Consider the following 20758-nt stretch of genomic DNA (forward strand, 5'->3'; position numbering starts at 1 on the left):
TCCTTGTTAAATTTTTTCTGCATCCTATCAAGTTTATCATCTTCAAAGAAATCACAACTGTATTTTTTAATGCATAGATGTAAACAGCTTCTCTTTATTTTGTGGGAGTCACATCAGCACTGAATTTTTGGCAGCCTATTGTGTTTTCTGGTTTCCTACAACATGTACAATAGGCAAATTGATATTGAGGCAAGTTTATAATATGTCATCACTGCTTCCGTAATTCTAGCATCAGTTTTTATATCCTAGTCATAGAGTCGTATTGCACAGAAACAGACCATTCAGTCCAACTTGTCCACGCCAACCAAATAACCTAAATTAATAGATTTGCCAGCATATGGCCCATGTCCCTCCAAGAGTATGAGATGATATAAATGTGCATTAGTAAATATATGAAATGTCACACTTTGACAGACTTACTTTTTTTGTATGTTGGAAAGAATCCAGTAAAAAGAAAGTAAAGATTAGTATCAAATTGAAATAAAGTATGGACATTTTCATGAAGCTTCGTGACAGGTCAGAAGATTGAATAGAATATGATAACGACAAAATAATTTTTAAGAATTGAGTAAGAAATCTGTGAGAAAAGCTAGCTAGGAAATCTAAAAATAATTTGCACTCAGAGTTTCTTCATGTTTTTAAAAGGAAAAGATTGAAGGGAGCAATGAGTGTGGGGAGCTAATTTCCATGATAAATAAGGAAATGGTAGATGAATTGAATAGATGTTTTGCATCGATTTTCACCCTGGAAGATGCAAATAATATCTCAAATAATTATAAATCAAGAGGTGAAAGGGAGGGAGGAACCTGCGGCAATTATGATTATGAAGCAGAAGATTTTTCCTGTTGAAAAATAAATAAAATGTGACCAGTGCGCAGGTCCTGATGGACTGAGGGAGTCGCATAGAATGGAAACAGACTCTTCGGTCCAACTCATCCGCACTGACTAGACATCCCAATCTGACCTAGATCTATTTGCCAGCGTTTGGACCTTATCCCTCTAAACTTTTCCTATTTGTCTAACCGTCCAGATGCCTTTTAAATGTTGTAATAATACTCACCTCCACCACATCCTCTGGCAGCTCGTTCCATACACTCACTACCCTCTGTGTGGAAAAAGTTGCCCCTCAGGTCCTTTTTAAATCTTTCCTTCTCAATGTTGGAAAAATTGGCTGCTGAGCTAGTGAATGCATTGGTAGTTATTTTCCAAAATTTCCTGTTTTTGGGAAGATTATAAAGCAGTGAATATCACTCTATTCAAAAAAAGAAAACCAGGAAGCCAGAGGTTGAGTCATTTTGCGTAAATATGTTGTAAGGTAAAAACTGGAATTTATCATGAAGAAGTTTACAACAGGACACAGAAAATCTCAGTGCAATCTGAGCCAAATTGTTTTTGCGAAAGGGAAGTCAGCTGATTAGAGTTCTTTGAGAAAGTAACGAGCATGGTGGATAATGCAAAATTAGATGTGATTTATTCGATTTTCCAAAAGGCATTCGATAAGGTGTCACATAAAAGTTAAGCTCTTTTCCTAGAAACTATGTTGTTGGGTGGAACATAGCAACAAGGATAGTGGCATGATCATCTAATAGGTGGCAGGATAAATGGGTCATTTTTGGGTTTGCAAACATTGCTAGCAGAGTGCTACAGGGATCAGTGCTAGGACCTCCCTTTTAAGGTAAGAACATAAGAACTAGAAGTAGAAGTGGGTAATTAATCCCTTGAGCTTGCTTCACCTTTCAATACAGTCATGGCCGATCTCCTCTTCGCCTCAACTCCACTTTCCTGTCTGCTCTCTACAACCCTTCAACCTAGTAGTAATTAAAATCAGTCTATTTCCTCTTTAAATTTACACAATGTCCCAGCATTTACTGTTTCTGAGGTAGTGACTTCCACAGATTCATGACCCTTTCAGAGAAGTAAGTTCTCTTCATCTTTGTTTTAGGATAAGGTATAGCAGATATAAAACCTTTAATTATGGATTGCCCTACAAAAGGAAAGATCCGATTTCTGTCTATTTTGTCAATCAGTTTAGTATATTGTATATTGCAATTAGATCTCCTGTCATTTTTTTTTCTACTACAACCTCTCATTTTTCTAAATTCTTGAGACTATAGACCTAACCTGCTCAATTTCTCTTCATGTGACAAATGTAGCATCTTGGAAATCAATCTAGTAAGCCTTCTCTGAACTGTCTTCAATACAGCTATATCCCTCCTCAGGTAAGAGGACCAAAACTCTGTGTAGCACTCCAGATGTGATCTCACTAATGCCTTTTACAGTTGCAATAATACTTCTCTACTTTTAACAATAAAGAAGGCAAATGGAATTTTGGCATTTATTACCTGCTGTACCTGCATTCTAGAAGTTTTTCTCCATTTAGAGAATAAATTGCCTTTCAAATATCCTGACCAAAAGGGATTACCTCACACCGATCTGCGTTAAACTCCATACTTTGGCCAGTTCACCTAACCTACCCATATCTCTTTGTAGATGTTTTACTACTTAATTGTAACTTAGCACTCCAACAGGTGGGAAAGTAACTGCAAAAAATGTTACAATATACTGCAGAAGCATGTGCATTTGTCCACTCTAATAGAATTAACAGCAGCATGTGATTTCAGTGGAAAAAGAACGCAGAACACATGGTAGGGAGAGATCTGAGTGTCCTGATACATTTAATTGCATAAAGTTAGTATGCAGGTACAGCAAATAATTAGGAAAGTAAATGGGATGTTGCTATTTATTACAAGGGATTATAAAAGTAGAGAAGTTTTGTTGCAGTTGTAGAGGGTGTTGGTGGGACCACAGAGGGATAGAAACACATCCTTCAACCACCATGTCTATGCCAGCCAACAAACAGCAAAACAACACTAATTCAATTTACCTGCACTTGGTCCATAGCTTATAGCTTGGCATTTTAAGTGCTCATTCGAGATGCTTGTTAAAATACACCTGGAGTACTGTCTACAACTTTTATCTCCTTGATTAATAAAGAGCATCTTTTTACTTGAGGTAGTCCAGAGAAAGTTCACTTGCTGATTCAAGGTATTATATAGGACAAACAGGCAGCCAACTAGCAATCTGCATCCACGAACACCAATTCGTCACTAAATGCCAGCTGTGGCTAGTAACTAATCACACAGATGACAAGGACAATAAATTCGACTGGGACAACACAACAATCATTGGACAAGCTAAACAGAGGGCAGCCAGGGCATTACTAGAAGTATGGCACTCATCCACGGACTCCATCAACAAACACACAGAACTAGGCCCGATACATTGACCACTACAATGAGCAACTGGAAGCAGCACAAATGGAACCAAATAAATTCTAGAAGACAGTACCACAGGGCTTCACAGGTGGCTCCAAAGCACTGAAGATGTCACCGAGACGGGACGAAATGTCTGCAAATCAGCTTCCCAACTCAGCGAACACAAGTGTGGTAACTTCCTGATTGCTCGGATGAAGGGATTATTTTATGAAGATTGGACCTGTATTCATTGAAACTTAAAAGATTGAGAATCGGTCACATTAAAACGTATACTTTCCTTAAATTTTAAACATTTAAAAATCGAAACTTTTATTTGGAGAAAGTAACATTTTAATGTAGAAAAAGATTTTGCGTGTTCTGTTTACAGTATGCAATCGCTATAGGTGAGAGCTGTTTGTCTTAGTGAAATTTACCCAGTTATGCACATTATGAAACTGATGGAAAATTATGCACCTCCATGCACTTTCAATTATAACATACATTTTGTGAATGCTTGTTTAGTAGATATTCTTAACAACACTGTTGATAGAACATTTATTTCCATAAAATTTATTTCCATCAAAGCAAAGTGTTTCAAATTGGTGTACAATTAATTAACATTTTTGAAATTTAGCCATGATTGTAAGAGGTCACAGACTCTGAAACTGGGGTCCATGGGACATTTTGATTGTGACCTGTGCTATATTTACTTAGATTGGGCACAGGGTGTTGTTTTAGATTCCTAACCATGACAGGTGATCTAAGAATATAAATATTATGAAGCTGGGAAGACTAAGCCCTACGGAGTCTGCTCTGTCACTCATATGAACATGATTTAGCTGGAGCTGCAACTCTGTTTCCCCACCAACCCTCCATATCCCTTGATTCCCTGAAACCCCGAAATAATCTCAACCTTGAAGCATATTCAATAATGGTTCATCTGCAACCCTCTAAGACAGTTCTACAGACTTGCAAACCTTTGAATGAAGAAATTGTTTCTCATTCCAATCCTAAATGATGGGCCTCTTTATTCTGAAACTGTTCCTCGTTGTTCAAGGAAAGGGCATATTATGGAGGGGGAGTGGCTTTTGTTTCAGTTGTACAATGTTTTGGGGTACTTCTGTGAAGTCTTTGCTTGGACATAGAGCAGTGCTCCTGAGAAATGGAGAATACAATAAACTAAATTAACTGGCAAAGGTTCCAGATTGGGAGTAAATTCAGTTACCTGAAGCCTTTTGAGGTGTTAGAGAAACAGTTTCTGGTGTGAGTGCTGTACAGGGGATAATTTCTTCGAAACTTCAAAAGGACTATTTTGGAATTAATGGGATTATAAATTTAATGTGTGTTTTCAAATTCTAAGAATTTATAATCTAAATAAATAGATTGGTTTACTTTATTTTACTTTCTTTTGCTCAATAAACTATTATTTTATTGTTAAACAAAGCCTAGAATGTTGCATACTTTTGTCTCAGAGACCGCCTTGTTAAAACCAAAACCAAAGCAAGTTATTCTCAATCTAGGATCTGATTTGTCCAATAATATCAACTGGGATCATAACATCTATCTAGTCTGTCTTAATCTTGAATGTTTCCTGCTCTCATTCTTCTAACCTCAAGAGAATAGAGATAATTTATTCAGCCTCTTCTAGGACAACCCTCTCATTTCAGATCCTGCCCCTTATGCAAGTACAGAACAACCTCAGTTATCCGAACTTTGGATTAATCGAACAAGATGTCAAGTTCCCGTTAAAAACGTTATTCGATAAATCAGTTATCTGAACAACATACTCCCTGCCCATCTCGTTCGCATAATCAAGGTTATTCTGTATATCTTTTTTTAAAATACAGATACTGAAGTTTCTCATAGTATTCCAGGTATGATCTCACCGGTGCCCTGTATTTGTGACAAGATCCCTTTATTCTTATACTCCAATCGCCTTACAAGAGCGAACAACATTTTAAAAATCAGCTTTTCTATGCTTATGACCATAATAAATGATCTAACACTTCCTCATGTTATAAACCATCTGCCACCTTGATGCCCACCAAATTAACCTGTCAATATCACTATGCAGCCTTTTGTGCCCTCTTGCACCTTGCATTTCTACTTGTCATTGGTAAACTTAGATATATTACTTTCTGCCTTTTTGTTTGCATTGCAAAATACAGAGGAAACCCAATTATCCGAATACCAATTATCCGAAAATTGGATTATCCAAAGGAGATCTCGAGGTCCCGATAGAAACATTACATCCAGCAGTGATCAGGTCTTTTGTTTACAGTGATTAAAGAGGCACCGTCTCCGAATGGCTGACCTCCCACCCTCTCTCTCTCTCCCCACACTTTCCCTAGAGTTCAACAGAGAGGTGTACCTGTCGAAAATTTGTAGTAAAAAGTTGTGTGTGCACGCTATTTGGAGACTTACCCCAAAAGACAGCGGCAGCAGCAGCAATCTTGTTGGTGCGCAGTCCGGATACCCCGGAGAGGGGCTGAGGGGTGGATGGAGGCGGGGGGGGGGGTGACAAGACGAGTGGGGGGAACTGTTGGGGGCGGGGTCTCCCGTGCTGCTGTATTCTCTAGAATAGGGAGCAGACTTTAAAACTCCGAGCCCCAGAGGAAAGGCATTTAATCGATTTTCTGAATAATCGATTATCCACACGAAATAGTGCCCGCCCATCACAATCAGATAATCGAGTTTCCACTGTAGATATAAATGGTTGCGTTCTCTGCAGTGAACCTTGTGGTATTCCATGAGTCGCAGCTTCCCAACTTAAAGTCCCCCATTTATTCTGACTCTTTGCTTTCTGCCTGGTAACCAATCCTCGACCCATACTAATTTGTCTTCCTCAGTTTGTGAGCCTTTGTTTTGACTATTAACATTTTGTGTGGAACTCCATTGAATGTGATTTGGAAATTCAGATTTGCCACGTCTGTTGGTTCTCCCTTATCTACCCTATGGTTCTGATCATGGTTTTTGTTTTAAAAGTACATTATTTAAGACTTTTTTTAACAGTAGATTCCAGCACCTTCCAAATGAGCTAGGGAGGGAAGAGTGCCCCTCAAAGTTCAGCAAGACAGCAGTGGCAGATGGAATTTAATTTAGATAAATCTGAGATGCTGCATTTTGGAAAGACAAATCAGGGCAGGACATATATACTTAATGGTAAGTTCCTGGGGAGTGTTGCTAAACAAAGAGACCTTGGAGTGCACGTTCATAGTTAGTTCCTTGAAAGTGGAGTCTCAGATAGGATAATGAAGAAGGCATTTGGTATGTTTTCCTGTATTGGTCAGTGTATTGAGTATAGGAGTTGGGAAGTCATGTATAGGACGTTGGTTAGGACACTTTTGGAATAGTGTGTGCAATTCCAGTCCCTGCTATAGGAAGGATGTTATGAAATTTGAAATGGTTCAAAAAGAATTTACAAGGATATTGCCAGGATCGGAAGGTTTGAGCTATCGGGAGAGGCTGAATAGGCTGGGACTCTTTTTTTTTTTTTCCCCTGGAGCTTCAGAGGCTGAGGGGTGACCTTATGGAGGTTTATAAAATCATTAGGGGTATGTATAGGGTAATGGGCGGCACGGTGGCACAGTGGTTAGCACTGCTGCCTCACAGCGCCTGAGATCCGGGTTCAATTCCCGCCTCAGGCGACTGACTGTGTGGAGTTTGCACATTCTCCCTGTGTCTGCGTGTGTTTCCTCCGGGTGTTCCGGTTTCCTCCCACAGTCCAAAGATGTGCAGGCCAGGTGAATTGGCCATGCTAAATTGCCCGTAGTGTTAGGTAAGGGGTAAATGTAGGGGTATGGGTGGGTTGCGCTTCGGCGGGTCGGTGTGGACATGTTGGGCCGAAGGGCCTGTTTCCACACTGTAATGTAATCTAATGGTAATCTAATCTAATCTGGGGTGGGGGAGTCCAGAACTAAAGGGCACAGGTTTAGGGTGAGGGGAAAGATTTAAAAGGGGCCTAAGGGGCAACATTTTCACACAGAGGGTGGCGTGTGTGTGTGGAATGAACTGCCAGAGGAAATGGTGGAGGCTGGTACAATTCTAGCATTTAAAAGGCATCTGGATGGGTACATGAGTAGGAAAGGTTTAGAAGGGCCAAGTGCTGGCAAATGGGACTAGATTTAATTTAGGATGCCTGTTCAGCATGGATGAGTTAGTCTGAAGGATCTGTTTCTGTGCCGTTCGTCTCTATGGCTCTATGACTAATGTGAGGCTCATGCACCCAGGGAGTTTAGTGTCTAGATCTTGGGGATTGTGTGGGGTAGTTGAAGATAACTATGCAGTCCTACTGACACATGATTACTGGATGGAGACTGTAAACAGGTAACCAGATTATTGGCGCTTTGGATTGACTGAGAAGGTTGAAAGAATTAAGGTTCCAAAGATATCTAGATGGATGTGGAGAGCAAGGGCTGTGTAAAGGATTGGGAGGAACCATTACTTCTCCAGAGGCCTAAAATTACAAATTGAATGAGATTTATTCTCTGAGTACGACAGCTGGCCTGACTGATTGATTGGACCCAGACTGAAGCTGTTAACAACATTTTTGTACACGTGTCCAGATGGCAGAAATGCACTAGGAAACCAGCATGCAGGTGAAATTGCAAAGAAGGAAGGAAATCCTTAAAATGCTAGGATGCTGTATAGTGAGCAGGTGGGAAGTGGAGAGTTATGGCTGAACTGGGAATCTGTGATTAGTAATCCATTTGAAGAGGAGTTTTCCAACTAAATTAAGTTAGTTCCGTACAAGTGAGAGTTTATGCATCACTAGACTCCACAAACAACATCAAGATAACTGATCAAATAATCTGGTTTGGTGTTGTCAGTAGATAATTATCAGCTAGAAAGTCAGGCGAACTTCCTTGCTGTTCTTTGAGTGGTATCATGAGATCTATAATATCAATCTGAGCAGACAGCGAATGCCTTAGTCTCATTTCAGTTGAAGGCAAATCGACTTCAATACTGCACAAAGCTGGGAGAACCTCTATGCATCACAGGATTGAAGGTCATCTCACTTATTATTAGATCCCATGTGCTTAGTCTGAGTCTGCAGCCTTTTATCTTTGTAAGTGGTAGTATCCAGCCATTTCAAAGTATACCGTGAAATTCTCCTTGAAGAATCTATCAGTGACACTGACCTATGGTTGACTTCAGTATAGTACTCATGTTGGTACAAGCAAATTTCTAAAATAAATAGAACATCTATAGGTAAGCATGCCACATTTAAGAATTGCTTCCAAATAAACCTGTTGGACTATAACTTGATGTGTGAATTTTAATATTTAAGGAAACCTTTCGTAATGATGAAGTCTGTTGGTAACTTGATACATTTAAGCCAAGATGAAAGGCAGGTGAAAGTTTTGCCAAGTGGCATATAAATGATTTGTGAGCGAATGCATATCATAAAAGACAGTTATAATAATACTTGTTTTTGCTTACAGAGGCAAGCTAACAGCAGCAGCTCACCCAGCCTGTTGAGTGATTGTGCCAAAGCATATGCTTGTGCAGGACATGGTAAAGTATTTTACTGGAATTCAGTTGTATATTTTCGAAAAATATATTTTGTAGATGCTTTTTGTGATTTAGTTTGCTAAATGTGGGTACTGGGAGGGGGACAGTGTGGTGGTAGGGTCATGATTTTTGACACTTTCTGTTTTGAGAAACTCATGTTGCAGATGTATACCCAACTCATTCTTTTTAACATTACCATGATCTGAAGCAGGTTTAATGTACTCGACTCAGTTTGCTTGTAATGCAGTAAATATCTGGTGTAAATTAAGTTAAAATTACATGATTGCCCTTATTTGATTTGGTTCTGGCTCTGATTTGAGATATTAAACCTTGCATAATAATAAAATACAGATTTTAATTTGGCAAGTTGTACCAGACATATTTTGGAAACCATTATTTAAATATGATTTTTAGGTATCATTTCAGGATTATATATTTTCTGCCTTTACTCAGTTAGTGTGAATTGGCAGTCCTGTGGAATGCTGGGACATTTATTTTTGTAAGTAATACTTTCCCCCTTTCTGAACCTTAGCTATTTTACCTAGAATAATGCAGAAAGGTACCATCTTTTATACTACAGAAATAATAATCAACACTCTGGTGAATTTGCACTTTACAAATTAATTCGGTAGTTTTAATCAAAGACTAATTGTGTTCTGGAATCAAAAGAAGCAGGAGAAAATAATTTTGTAATGTGAAATATCTGAGAAAGTATATAGAAGTATAGAGTAGGCCTGAGCATAAGCTTTGCTTATCAATAATAATGGACCAAATACTCTTGAAAGAATAATTTGCTGTGTAGAAATAATTAACTAATGTCTATGAATTGAATATCCCTTTTTAAAAATATCCTAACTTGGGATGTAATTGATGCAGACATGGCCATACTTGTCGATCCTTAAATGCTTTTAGGAAATAAGGGACATGTCATTGTGCATGTTGCGCTATGTAGGAAATTCAGGATTAGGAACTCGTAATGGTGAAGGGATGGAAGTATATGTTTAGATTGAAAAAGTTGGTAACTTTTGAAGGCAATTCAGAAATGTTGTTTCCATATAGCTGCTTATTCCAGTTCTTAGAGGTGGATGGTGCTACTAAAGTAAGCAGTAAATACTCAAACATAATCACAGCACATTCATGGTTCAGCTCACCTGGGACATTAATCAAATTGGCCACTCTGTACTTTTTCAATATTGTGGCAGGTGGAACTATGTATTTCAGAGCACTCCTGACTTAGTTTCTTTGCGACCTACAGTGTTATCAAGTCTCTGCCTTGGCTTTGAAGCTAGAATGTTATTTTAACTGGTCCAGGTAAGCTTTTGATAATTGGTGATCTGCACATAGTTGTAGTAGGAAGCTTGCTGGCTGTGCTGTTGAAGTTGACAGAAAGGCAGCCAGATATAGTCAACAATTGGCTTAAACGTTAACTATCATTAGTCAGCTGAAACTTGGATATCAGTCAGGTTTTGTAAGAAGATATGGATTACTTCATTATCGGAGTTGTGAATGGAGTGCACACCAAGGAATCACTTGCCAGCAAACCAGTCCTGATGTTATGACAGAGTCTTTAAAGCAGCTGAAGTCATTTAGGATAAGGAAAGAACTTCTGTAGCAGTGTCCTGGGTTTGCAGTTGTTGGTGCCTAGCAATCATGATGCATCCACTGCCAAACTCCACCAAAACGAAATCCAGGACTGGCCAGTGCGTTGATCTATGATGTTTTTTGGTTTTGTATTGGTCCTAATTGTGGAAGAAGATATTTGTTATACTGAGCATACTTTGTCAGTAACAGGGTCCTATTGCTTTTCCACCCAGCTTTCCTAGTGGTTTCGCCTTACCACAAGCATTAATTTCTCATAAGGATGGCATTTTTATCTTTTGAGTTGGCTGTGGGGACTTCAAGGTCAGAATAAACTTTTCCTCAACATCTCATTGGAGTTGAGATTTAGGGCATAAGTTCTGATGAGAGTGTCATATTGGTTAGTTATCAGTGAAATCTCATTTTATGTTCCATTTGTATAAAAGTGCATGCAAGATCCTATTTCGAGGGGGAACAACCAACTCATTGGACATGAAGGTTGCTGTTAGTCTTTCAATTTCAGTAAAGGTGTATCCCTTGATGCTTCATTCGACTGTCCTCTCTGTGAATGAGAATCTCATTGAGGATGGCAATTAGCAATTTGATGTTTTTACAATTCACATAAAAGATAGAATCTGTTCTTACTGGATGGTTGTTCTTGAGATTATTCACGAGTATTTACATTCCAAGTTACACATTTTAAAATTTTCTTTTTATTGAGCACAAAGATAACAATCCATCAGGGTGTCATGCTCTAACCAGGCGAAAGTAGGATATCTAATTTTCAAGACACACTTTTCACTAAATTCCACCCCCTCAAAAAAAACAGGCTAACTAACATTTGGATGAGCAACAGTTAGCCTAAAGAAGTCTGCTGAGTCATAGATGCTGCTGTCCAAAAAACAGCTCCAGCCAAACAAAAATGTATGTCTGACTTTGGTGTATAGATTCTTGACGAGGGACTCTCTGGTTCATAGCCCTGACCCATTCCGAATCTCTTAATGCCAGAGGGTTTGACAAATGGACCCTGGTAGAAAACTTCAGAGGACTTCCTTTTATATTGGGCTTACTGTGCCATCGCTATCTGCATGATCCTAATGGGTTGGTAGTCAGATTACATGGTCACAGATGTCAATTGTAATATCCAGGACCACTTGCTGCTGTAAGCACCTTCCCCCTTTGCAACTGGAGAGATGCATATTTTTCATTCAGTATTATGCCACTGAAGAATTTTCAGACTGCATTTTGGCACTTCTCCCAATCGTTTCAGTGGGTGGCAAAACCTCTGGAGCAAGGAGTTTCAAAAGTATCAGTGAAGGTATTATTGGAACATATGACCCTCTCAACCATTTCATGGCAAAAACTAGCTGCAGCATGATCGTTCAGAATTTTAAAAGCTGTAATTTATGTTGTATTAGATATGCATTTGACTTTGCATATTATATCACATTTCCGCATTATAATCATGGACTTTGTGGAGTAAGTATTTGGAAAATTTTTATTCATATTTTTGCAACTTGTAAGGAGGTCATTTGATCCACTCTGCATAATCACATTTGGAAATAGCTGCCACTTATTCTCATGATGTGATTTTTAAAAAGCTTTTGCTTTTTTATAAATGAGAAAATAAAAATTTTAATTTTAATATTCTCTTTCTTCAAATGGTCAACTGCTGGAGAAGGTATCATAATTTAAATACCTTGGAAGTGGCAGTAGATGCTTACTCCGTAAAGAAATTGGAACTAGTTCAGAAATGGCATAGATGTCTTGTGGTGGGCAAGGTGTATACCCCTTGAGGAGAAAGTGAGGACTGCAGATGCTGGAGATCAGAGCTGAAAATGTGTTGCAGGTCAGGAGAATCGACGTTTCGGGCATAAGCCCTTCTTCAGGAATGAGGAAAGTGTGCCCAGCAGGCTAAGATAAAAGGTAGGGAGGAGGGACTTGGGGGAGGGGCGTTGGAAATGCGATAGGTGGAAGGAGGTCAAGGTGAGGGTGATAGGCCGGAGTGGGGTGGGGGCGGAGAGGTCAGGAAGAAGATTGCAGGTTAGGAAGGCGGTGCTGAGTTCGAGGGATTTGACTGAGACAAGGTGTGGGGAGGGGAAATGACGAAACTGGAGAAATATGAGTTCATGCCTTGTGGTTGGAGGGTTCCTAGGCGGAAGATGAGGCGCTTCTCCTCCAGCCGTCGTGTTGCTATGGTCTGGCGATGGAGGAGTCCAAGGACCTGCATGCCCTTGCTGGAGTGGGAGAGGGAGTTGAAGTGTTGAGCCATGGGGCGGTTGGGTTGGTTGGTCTAGGTGTCCCAGAGGTGTTCTCTGAAACGTTCCGCAAGTAGGCGGCCTGTCTCCCCAATATAGAGGAGGGTCAATTCAGTCCTAAAACTGCTCCCCCTAATTTTGAGGCTATGCACTCTTGGCCTCATTTCACCTGCCAGTGGAAACATCCTTTCTACTTCTATCTTACCTATTCTCTACATAGTTTTATATGTTTCTATAAGATTTTCTCTCCCCTCCACCCCTCCCCCCTCCCCCCGCATCTTTCTAAATTTTGGTCTCTCCTCAAAAGCCAACCCCCTCAACTAGTGAACCTTCTCGGCACCCCTTCTAGTGCCAGTACATCCTTTCTTGAGTAAGGAGACCAAAACTGCACGCAATACTGCAGATGTGGCCTCACCAGCACCTAATACAGCTGCAACATAACCTCTCTGCAATTAAATTCAATTCCTTTAGCAATGAAGGACAAAAGTTCATTTGCCGCCTTAATTACCTGTTGTACCTGTAGGTAGACTAGCCTTCTGTGATTCATGCACAAAGACACCCAGGTCCCTGTACACAGCAGCATGCTGCAATTTTTCTTACCATTCAAGTAGTAGTCTTTTTTACTATTATTCCAATCAAAATAGATGACTTGACATTTATTAACATTGTAATCCATCTGCCAGATATTTGGCCATTCACTTAAATTATCTGTGTCCCTTTGCAAAGCTTCACAGTCCCCTGCACACTTTGTTCTAACACTCCTCTGTGTCAAAGTTTGCAGATGACACTCTACACATGGTCCCCAACTCCAAATCATCTATGTAAATTGTGAATAATTGCAGTCCCGACACTGATCCCTAAGGCACGCCACTAGTTACTGATTGCCAACCAGAATAGCACTCATTTACTCCCACAGTTTGCTTCCTGTTGGTTAACTAACCCTCTAGCCATGCTAATACGTTGCCCGTAAAGCTTTGCATCTTTACCTTATGCAGCAGCTTTTTGTGAGGCATCTTGTCGAATGCCTTTTGGAAATCTACGTCGATCACGTCTTCTGGATCCCCATTGTCCCCAGTGTTTGTAATGTCTTCATAGAATTCCAAAAGATTAGTTAAGCATGATCTGCATCTGCCCAATGGGACAATTTCCATCTAGATTCCTTGCTATTTCTTCTTTGATAATAGTCTCGAGCATTTTCCCCACCACAGAAGTTAAGCTAATTGGTCTATAATTCCCTAACTTTTGTCAACCTCCCTTTTTAAACAGTGCCATCACATTTGCTGTTTTCCAATCTGCTGGAACTACCCCAGAGTCCAGTGAATTTTGGAAAATTACCACAACTGCATTTGCTATTTCTCCTGCCATCTCTTTTTTATTTATATAGATATTTTTATTAGAAATTTAACATTTTTACAAGTTTACAAAAATAAACAAAACTCTCAGATATAAACATTGATATACAATTAGCTCAAATATACAATAGCCAAAATTTAACAAAAAAAAACCAAAAAAAAAACCAAACAAAACTCAACTATCTACTAATCTAACCTACAACTAACCAGAGTGTATATTTAAGTCTCTTACATGCTCGGAATGTGTTAACATCAGATGTAATAAAACCCGTATTCGTGCGGCATTCCTCCCCCGAGGGGCCCCGGACCAGCCAGGTTTGTAATCTCAATTAAATAAAAGCCTTTGTTAGGATAGCCGGAATATCTGTATTTATGTAATTCAAGAAAGGCTGCCATATTTTATAAAATAATTCGGTCTTTCAGTGCACCATATTTGTAAGGAAGTCAAGCGGGCTTCAAGCAGACGCTGTTGTTCTCCCTTTAATTTCTTCTGGGTCGCTGAGTAGGAGATGATCAAGCCTTGCGTGTAGGCTTTGATGGTCTCCCACATCATTGACGGGTTGCTAGCTGTACCTGAATTAATTTCTAAAAAAGGTTTAAATTCTTGAGAGAAGTACTTTACAAATTTACTATCTTTCATTAGGAAGGGGTCCATACGCCAATGCCGAGGGGATGTCCCATTGTTCCTTGCCTTAGTTTCCATATATACAGCAGCGTGGTCGGAAATTGCTATACTACCTATTTTACAGGATGATATGGAATTTTAAAAAATCGAGGGGGCAAAAATCATATCAATTCTGGTATGACATTTATGTGGATTAGAGTAGAAAGAAAAGTCTCTGCCCTGTGGATGAAGACATCTCCATACATCTACTAATCCTAATTCTTTGTTCAGATCCATCAATTGTCTAGATCTGGGAGATACTCCTGCAGTACTCTTGGGAATCCTATCTATTTTCGGATCCATAATACAATTAAAGTCTCCCCCTATAATTATATGACGGGCATCAAAAGCCATCAATTTTGAAAAGGCTTCCGTTATAAATTTAAAGGGGTGTGCCGGGGGGGCAGTACAAATTTAAAATCCCATATTCCTCTCCATTTATGAGGGCTTTACTCAAAATATATCGTCCAGATTCGTCTTTTATCTGCTTTAGGATTTAGAAAGGGAAATTCTTCCGAACAAGAACAACAACTCCCCTGCTTTTTGAGCTAAAAGAAGAAAAAAAGGCCTGATCAAATCCGCCCTGTCGTAATTTCAGGTGTTCTTTATCTGACAGGTGTGTCTCCTGAAGGAGAGCTATATCAACTCTTTCCTTCTTAAGATTTGATCATATTTTCTTCCTTTTGACTGGCGAATTACTCCCCTTGACATTCCAGGTGCACCATTTAACCGACTGATCAACCATAATCCTCTGGGCCAATCCGAGACCCCTTGGGAGGGGGAACCCTATCCAGAACATACTGAGCGTAGAACATATAAAATTTACAAAAATAAAACCTCTTTAATACACCCACAACAATACAATAAAAAACTATTTCTAAAAAAAAAAATTATAAAACTTATCTAAGTGGAGACTTTCCCCTTTGTTCCCAGGGGGTGTCACTTTCTCTCCAAAAGTCCATCATATCCTCTCCCAACCAATGCCCCACCCTTGACCCAGGCACTCCTCAATAAAATGAGGAGAATTCAAATATAATACAAAGCTGGAGTTAACAGTGAGCACCCTACCCCCACCCATACCAACACCTGGGCATACTTAGTAATGTTAATACCATATATAAACATATAACTATAAAATTACCACCTCAACAAATAATAATTAAATATAATAATACAGAATAACAAGGGGAAAACAACCCCGCTCCTAGAGACAGAGGTAAAATTGAATAAGGTAACCACCTCCCCCCACCAACATTAACCATACCCCCAGCTTTTTTATATATATATATATATATATATATATACACACACACACACATATATACATACATCCCTCATATATACATAAAATAATCCCCAAGGGGGGGAGAAAATCAAATCCCTCTCCCCACCCCCCATGATAATATTAAACAGTAAGGTAAGAGAAAAAAAAAAGGGGGGATATAAACCAAAGCGGGGGGAAAGGCAGACCAACATCCATTATGTCTTACAGTTTATCTAAGAGAGTTCAAAAATTCCTTAGCCTTTTCTGGTGATCCAAAGTTACATACGGATCCTTCATGGTTAAAGCGTAATGTCGCTGGGTAGCGTAAGGAGTACTGAATATTTAAGTCCCTTAAACGCTTCTTTGCCTCGTCGAATACCTTCCTCTTTCGAACCAGAGCCTGGGAAAAGCCCTGAAATAGCATGATCTTGGATCCTTTATAGATCATAGCTTGGGGGTCTTTTCCGAGATTTCTAGAGGCTTCTAGGAGTATCTGCCTCTCCTTGTAGCTCTGCAGCCGGAACAGGACCGGGCGTGGGCGCTGGTTTCGAGCCGGGCCCACGTATTGCGACCCGGTAGGCCCATTCCACTCTTACCTGGTCTGATCCAGCTTGCAGATTTAAAAGCTGTGGCAGCCACTGCTCCAGGAATGCTGTAAGCTGGCCTTCCTCTTGCCGTTTGGGAAGGCCCAGCAAACGAATATTTTTTCGACGATCTCGATTATCGAGGTCGTCAATATGATTTTCCAAGGTCCGGACTCGCTGCTCGAGAGTCCGGACCTGATCCACGGCCGATTGAGTGGTATTTTCGGAGGTCGCGGCCTTTAACTCTGCCCCTCCGACTCGGCGTTCAATTTCTTGGATTTCTCGGTCGTGCTTCTGCAGCGCGGCCGAGAACGAGTCCCAACGATTTCTGGATTCTGCAATAAAGGCATCGATCTTCGAATCCAGCTTGGAAATCATTTCTGCAAGGCTTGTTACTGTAGGTAAGTCCCCTGGGGCGGCTATGGACGCCTCTGCTGCAGGTGGAGAGGGTGGGGGAGGGGTTCCTGCTTGCTGAGAGCTGCGGGCTCCTTTCCCTTTGGTCATTTTTACTTAGGATTAAATTGTTTAAATGTAATATTACACAACTAATTAAATTACACAACTATTATAAATGATTTGGTGAGCGTGGTAGGGGGTGGGTGACCCACTGTACCCAAGTCTTGAGAGGAGCACTATAGACTCAGTCTTGCTGGGTCGCCGCCATCTTGGATCCCCCCCCCCCCGCCATCTCTTTTATCACGTTGGGATGCATTCCATCAGGGCCAGGAGACAAGTCTACCCTTGGGTCCATTAGCTTGCCCAACACTACCTCTTCCATGACAATGATTGTTTCCAGGTCCTCGCCTATCTTCGTTATTTGTCAATTGCTGGCACGTTATTCATGTCCTCCACTGTGAAGACCAACAAAAAAAAAAGACCTCTTCAATCCCTCAGCCATTTCCTCATAGCCCATTACTAAATACCCTTCTCATTCTCTAAAGGACCAATATTTATTTTAGTCACTTTTTTGTTTTGTTTTCTGTATTTATAGAAACTTTTCCTGTCTTGTTTTTATGCTCTGAGCTAATTTTTTCTCATAATCTAACTTTATGATTCTTTTTGCGGTTTTCTGTTGATCTTTAAAGCTTTCCCAATCTTCTAGTTTCCTGCTGATCTTTACGACTTTGTATGTCTTCTCTTTCAACTTGAAAGCCTCTCTTGTTTTCTTAAAGTCACTGATAGGTGTAGCCTTTCTTCTTAGAATTTCTAATTTCCACCCAAATGGATTCAGCCTTATTCTCCATAGAGCCTATATTATCACTCACATCATTTAAGGATGACATCAGCCCTGATGTCATCCTTAAATATCAAGAGCTACACCACCTCCCTGTCATGACCATCCTGCAGCCATGTCTCCTCAATGGCTACTAAATCATATTCATTCGCGATGATTTGTGTCATTAACTTGTTACAAATGCTATGAACATTCAGGTAAAGTGCCCTTATGCTAGTTTTTGGATTCTCTTTATGAATTCCAACAACTCCAAGAATAATATCTCCTGAGTTATCCTTCCTTTTTACATCTTTCATAGTCTGCCATGTGGTTAAACCCTCCTGCACACATGCTAACCTGCTGCCTTTCTTTTTATTTACCACCATACTTCCTGCCATTTTTCCTCTTCCCTTCCCCAGACTCCCTGGTTTAAAGGCCTGGTGACCACCTTATTTCCCTGTTTGCTAGAATACTGGTTCCAGATTGGTTCAGGAGGAGACCGTCCCATCAGTACAGATCTCCTCTGTTCTGAAACAGATGTTAATGTCCCATGAAATGGAATCCCTCTTTCCCATACACTTGTTTCCCTTAGCCACGTGTTTACTTCCCTAATTTTATTCGATATCCAAAAGATTTCATACTTATTGAAATTGGTCTGAACTGAAAATCTCCTGAAAAAATGCCCATTGTTCTGTTACAGTTGTTACTCTCAACCTTTGTTGTAGTTAAACCTTAGTATTAGAATGGCAGTGATGAAGTTATGTTGTCAAAAGAATACTTGTGTTCATGTGACATACTGGAAGTTCTGGGTTTTTTTTCCGACTGGAGTTTAGAAGAATGAGGGATGACTTGAATGAAGATAAAATATCCTGAACAATCTTGATGAAGTACACATATAAAAGTTGCATCCTCCTTGTGGGTGAGTGCAGAACTTTAGAGATTAAGAACACTTCTAAAATTAATTGTTTCCCTGATGAGCTTTTTCGTGTGCACGGCTTGTGTGACTTTGGAACTGTCTTCCTAAGACAGCAGTGGAGTCATGGTCACAGGTATACTTTCAAGGTGGAGGTACATGCTTTCTTGTTAAGCTTCACATGCAAAGCTTGTTGGGGACAGATTGGAATGCGGAATTAAAAACACAAGCAGCCCAGTCATGATTTTATTGAATGATGATGAGGTTTGAGGCACTGAATGGTCTTTTTCTGCTTTCAATTCATATGTTCACATCATGTAGTGTACTTACGTAATTAAGGCAGTCAGTTTTATGGTTTTTTGCAAATGTAGCAATAGAAAAACTTAACTGGATTTTTTTGGATATTCACGTTGAACTGTGTGTCTGCTACTCACCAGAAATTGCTGCACCATTTTTCACACAATGATGAATACCATTGGACTTATTATCAGCCTTGCAGCAAATTCTGGCTCAATATGATTGAGTAGATGTAGGGAATACTAATTGGTTTGTAACTGAAGATTTAAACTTATTTTGCAGATCAACTAAATTTACCTGCCTCATTGTTCAGTGATTTCTCTGGCCTCAGCATTTCTCAACGAAGAAAGGTAGGTAGTTTGACCACATTTTTAACTGCAAAGTAACTTAATTATTTTCGTTTCTTTGTATATCTGTTCCTCAGCCAACTCAAAAGATACTTATCCATTCTCCTGCCTTTACCATAGAGGGAGAGAAAAATTATGAAAAATGAACCCTTTCAACCAAAGAGATGAATTCCATTGACATTTGTGTCTCTTATATTTATAGACAACACTACATAGTTCTGTTTTTAAAGCTCAAATTAATTGTTAACTGGTTATTTGTTTTGGTGGACAGACGATAGAAGGTTAAAACTGAATGTAGGTTTGCTTGCTGAACTGGAAGGTTTGATTTCAGACATTGCATCACCATACAAGGTAACATCTTCAGTGAGCCTCCGAATGAAGCACTGCTGGTGTAACCCGCTTTCTATTTATATGTTTGAGGTTTCTTGGTTTGGTAATGCCATTTCCTGTTCTTTTTCTCAGGGGGTAGTAAACAGGATCCAAGCCAATGTGTTTGTTGATAGAGTTCCGGTTGGAATGCCATGCTTCGAGGAATTCTGGTGCATGCCTCAGTTTGGTTTGTCCTAGGATGAATGTATTGTCCCGGTTGAAGTAGTGTCCTTCCTCATCTGTGTGTAAGGATACTAGTGAGAGTGGGTCATGACGTTTTGTGGTTGGTTGATGTTCATGTAGGAGAAAGTGAGGTCTGCAGATGCTGGAGATCAAAGTTGAAACTTTATTGCTGGAACAGCACAGCAGGTCAGGCAGCATCCAGGGAACAGGAGATTCGACGTTTCGGGCACAGGCCCTTCTTCAGGAATGAGGAGAGAGTGTTCAGCAGGAGAAGATAAAAGGTAGGGAGGAGGGACTTGGAGGAGGGGCGTTGGAAATGTGATAGGTGGAAAGAGGTCAAGGTGAGGGTGATAGGTCGGAGTAGGATGAAGGCGGAGAGGTCAAGAAGAAGACTGCAGGTCAGGAAGGCGGTGCCGGGCTGGAGGGATCCGGCTGAGACAAGGTGGGGGGAGGGGGGATGAAGAAACTGGTGAAGTCCAAGTTCATCCCCTGCGGTTGGAGGGTTCCCAGTCGGAAGATAAGACGCTCCTCCTCCGACCGTCGGGTTGTTGTGGTTTGGCGGTGGATGAGTCCAATGACCTGCATATCCTCGGTGGAGTGGGAGGGGGAGTTGAAATGCTGTGCTACAGGTTGGTTGGGTTGGTTCGTCCGGGTGGCCCAGAGGTACCCTGTACCCTGGTGGCTAGTTTTCTGCCTGTGTATCCAATGTAATGTTTGTTACAGTTCTTGCAAGGTACTTGGTAGATGACCATTAATTTTGCTTGTTGCCTGTATAGCATCTTTCAAGTTCTTTAGCTGCTGTTTTTAGTGTGTTGGTGGGTTTGTGTGCTACCATGATGCCAAGGAGTCTGAGTAGTCTGGCTGTCATTTCTGAGATGTCTTTGATGTAGGGGAAGAGTGGGTAGGGTTTCTGGATGTGTTTTGTCGACCTGTTTGTGTTGGTTGTTCAGAAATTGGCAGACTGTGTT

General features: G+C 40.3%; 1 protein-coding gene across 2 annotated transcripts in view; it reads left to right on the forward strand.

Moving 5' to 3' along the window:
• The window catches only part of pan3 (poly(A) specific ribonuclease subunit PAN3), a 172202-nt gene that overhangs the window by 32248 nt on the left and 119196 nt on the right, over positions 1-20758 (forward strand). For both annotated transcript variants that reach the window (XM_043692011.2, XM_043692013.2), the window contains exons 3-4: positions 8699-8771; positions 19174-19241. In XM_043692011.2, the coding sequence (XP_043547946.2) occupies positions 8699-8771; positions 19174-19241 (141 nt within the window). The remainder of the gene's footprint in view (positions 1-8698; positions 8772-19173; positions 19242-20758) is intronic.

This window comes from Chiloscyllium plagiosum, unplaced genomic scaffold (assembly GCF_037043375.1).
Source record: "Chiloscyllium plagiosum isolate Xiang-an unplaced genomic scaffold, Cpla_swu_hap1 HiC_scaffold_6, whole genome shotgun sequence".
Taxonomy (NCBI): Eukaryota; Metazoa; Chordata; class Chondrichthyes; order Orectolobiformes; family Hemiscylliidae; genus Chiloscyllium; species Chiloscyllium plagiosum.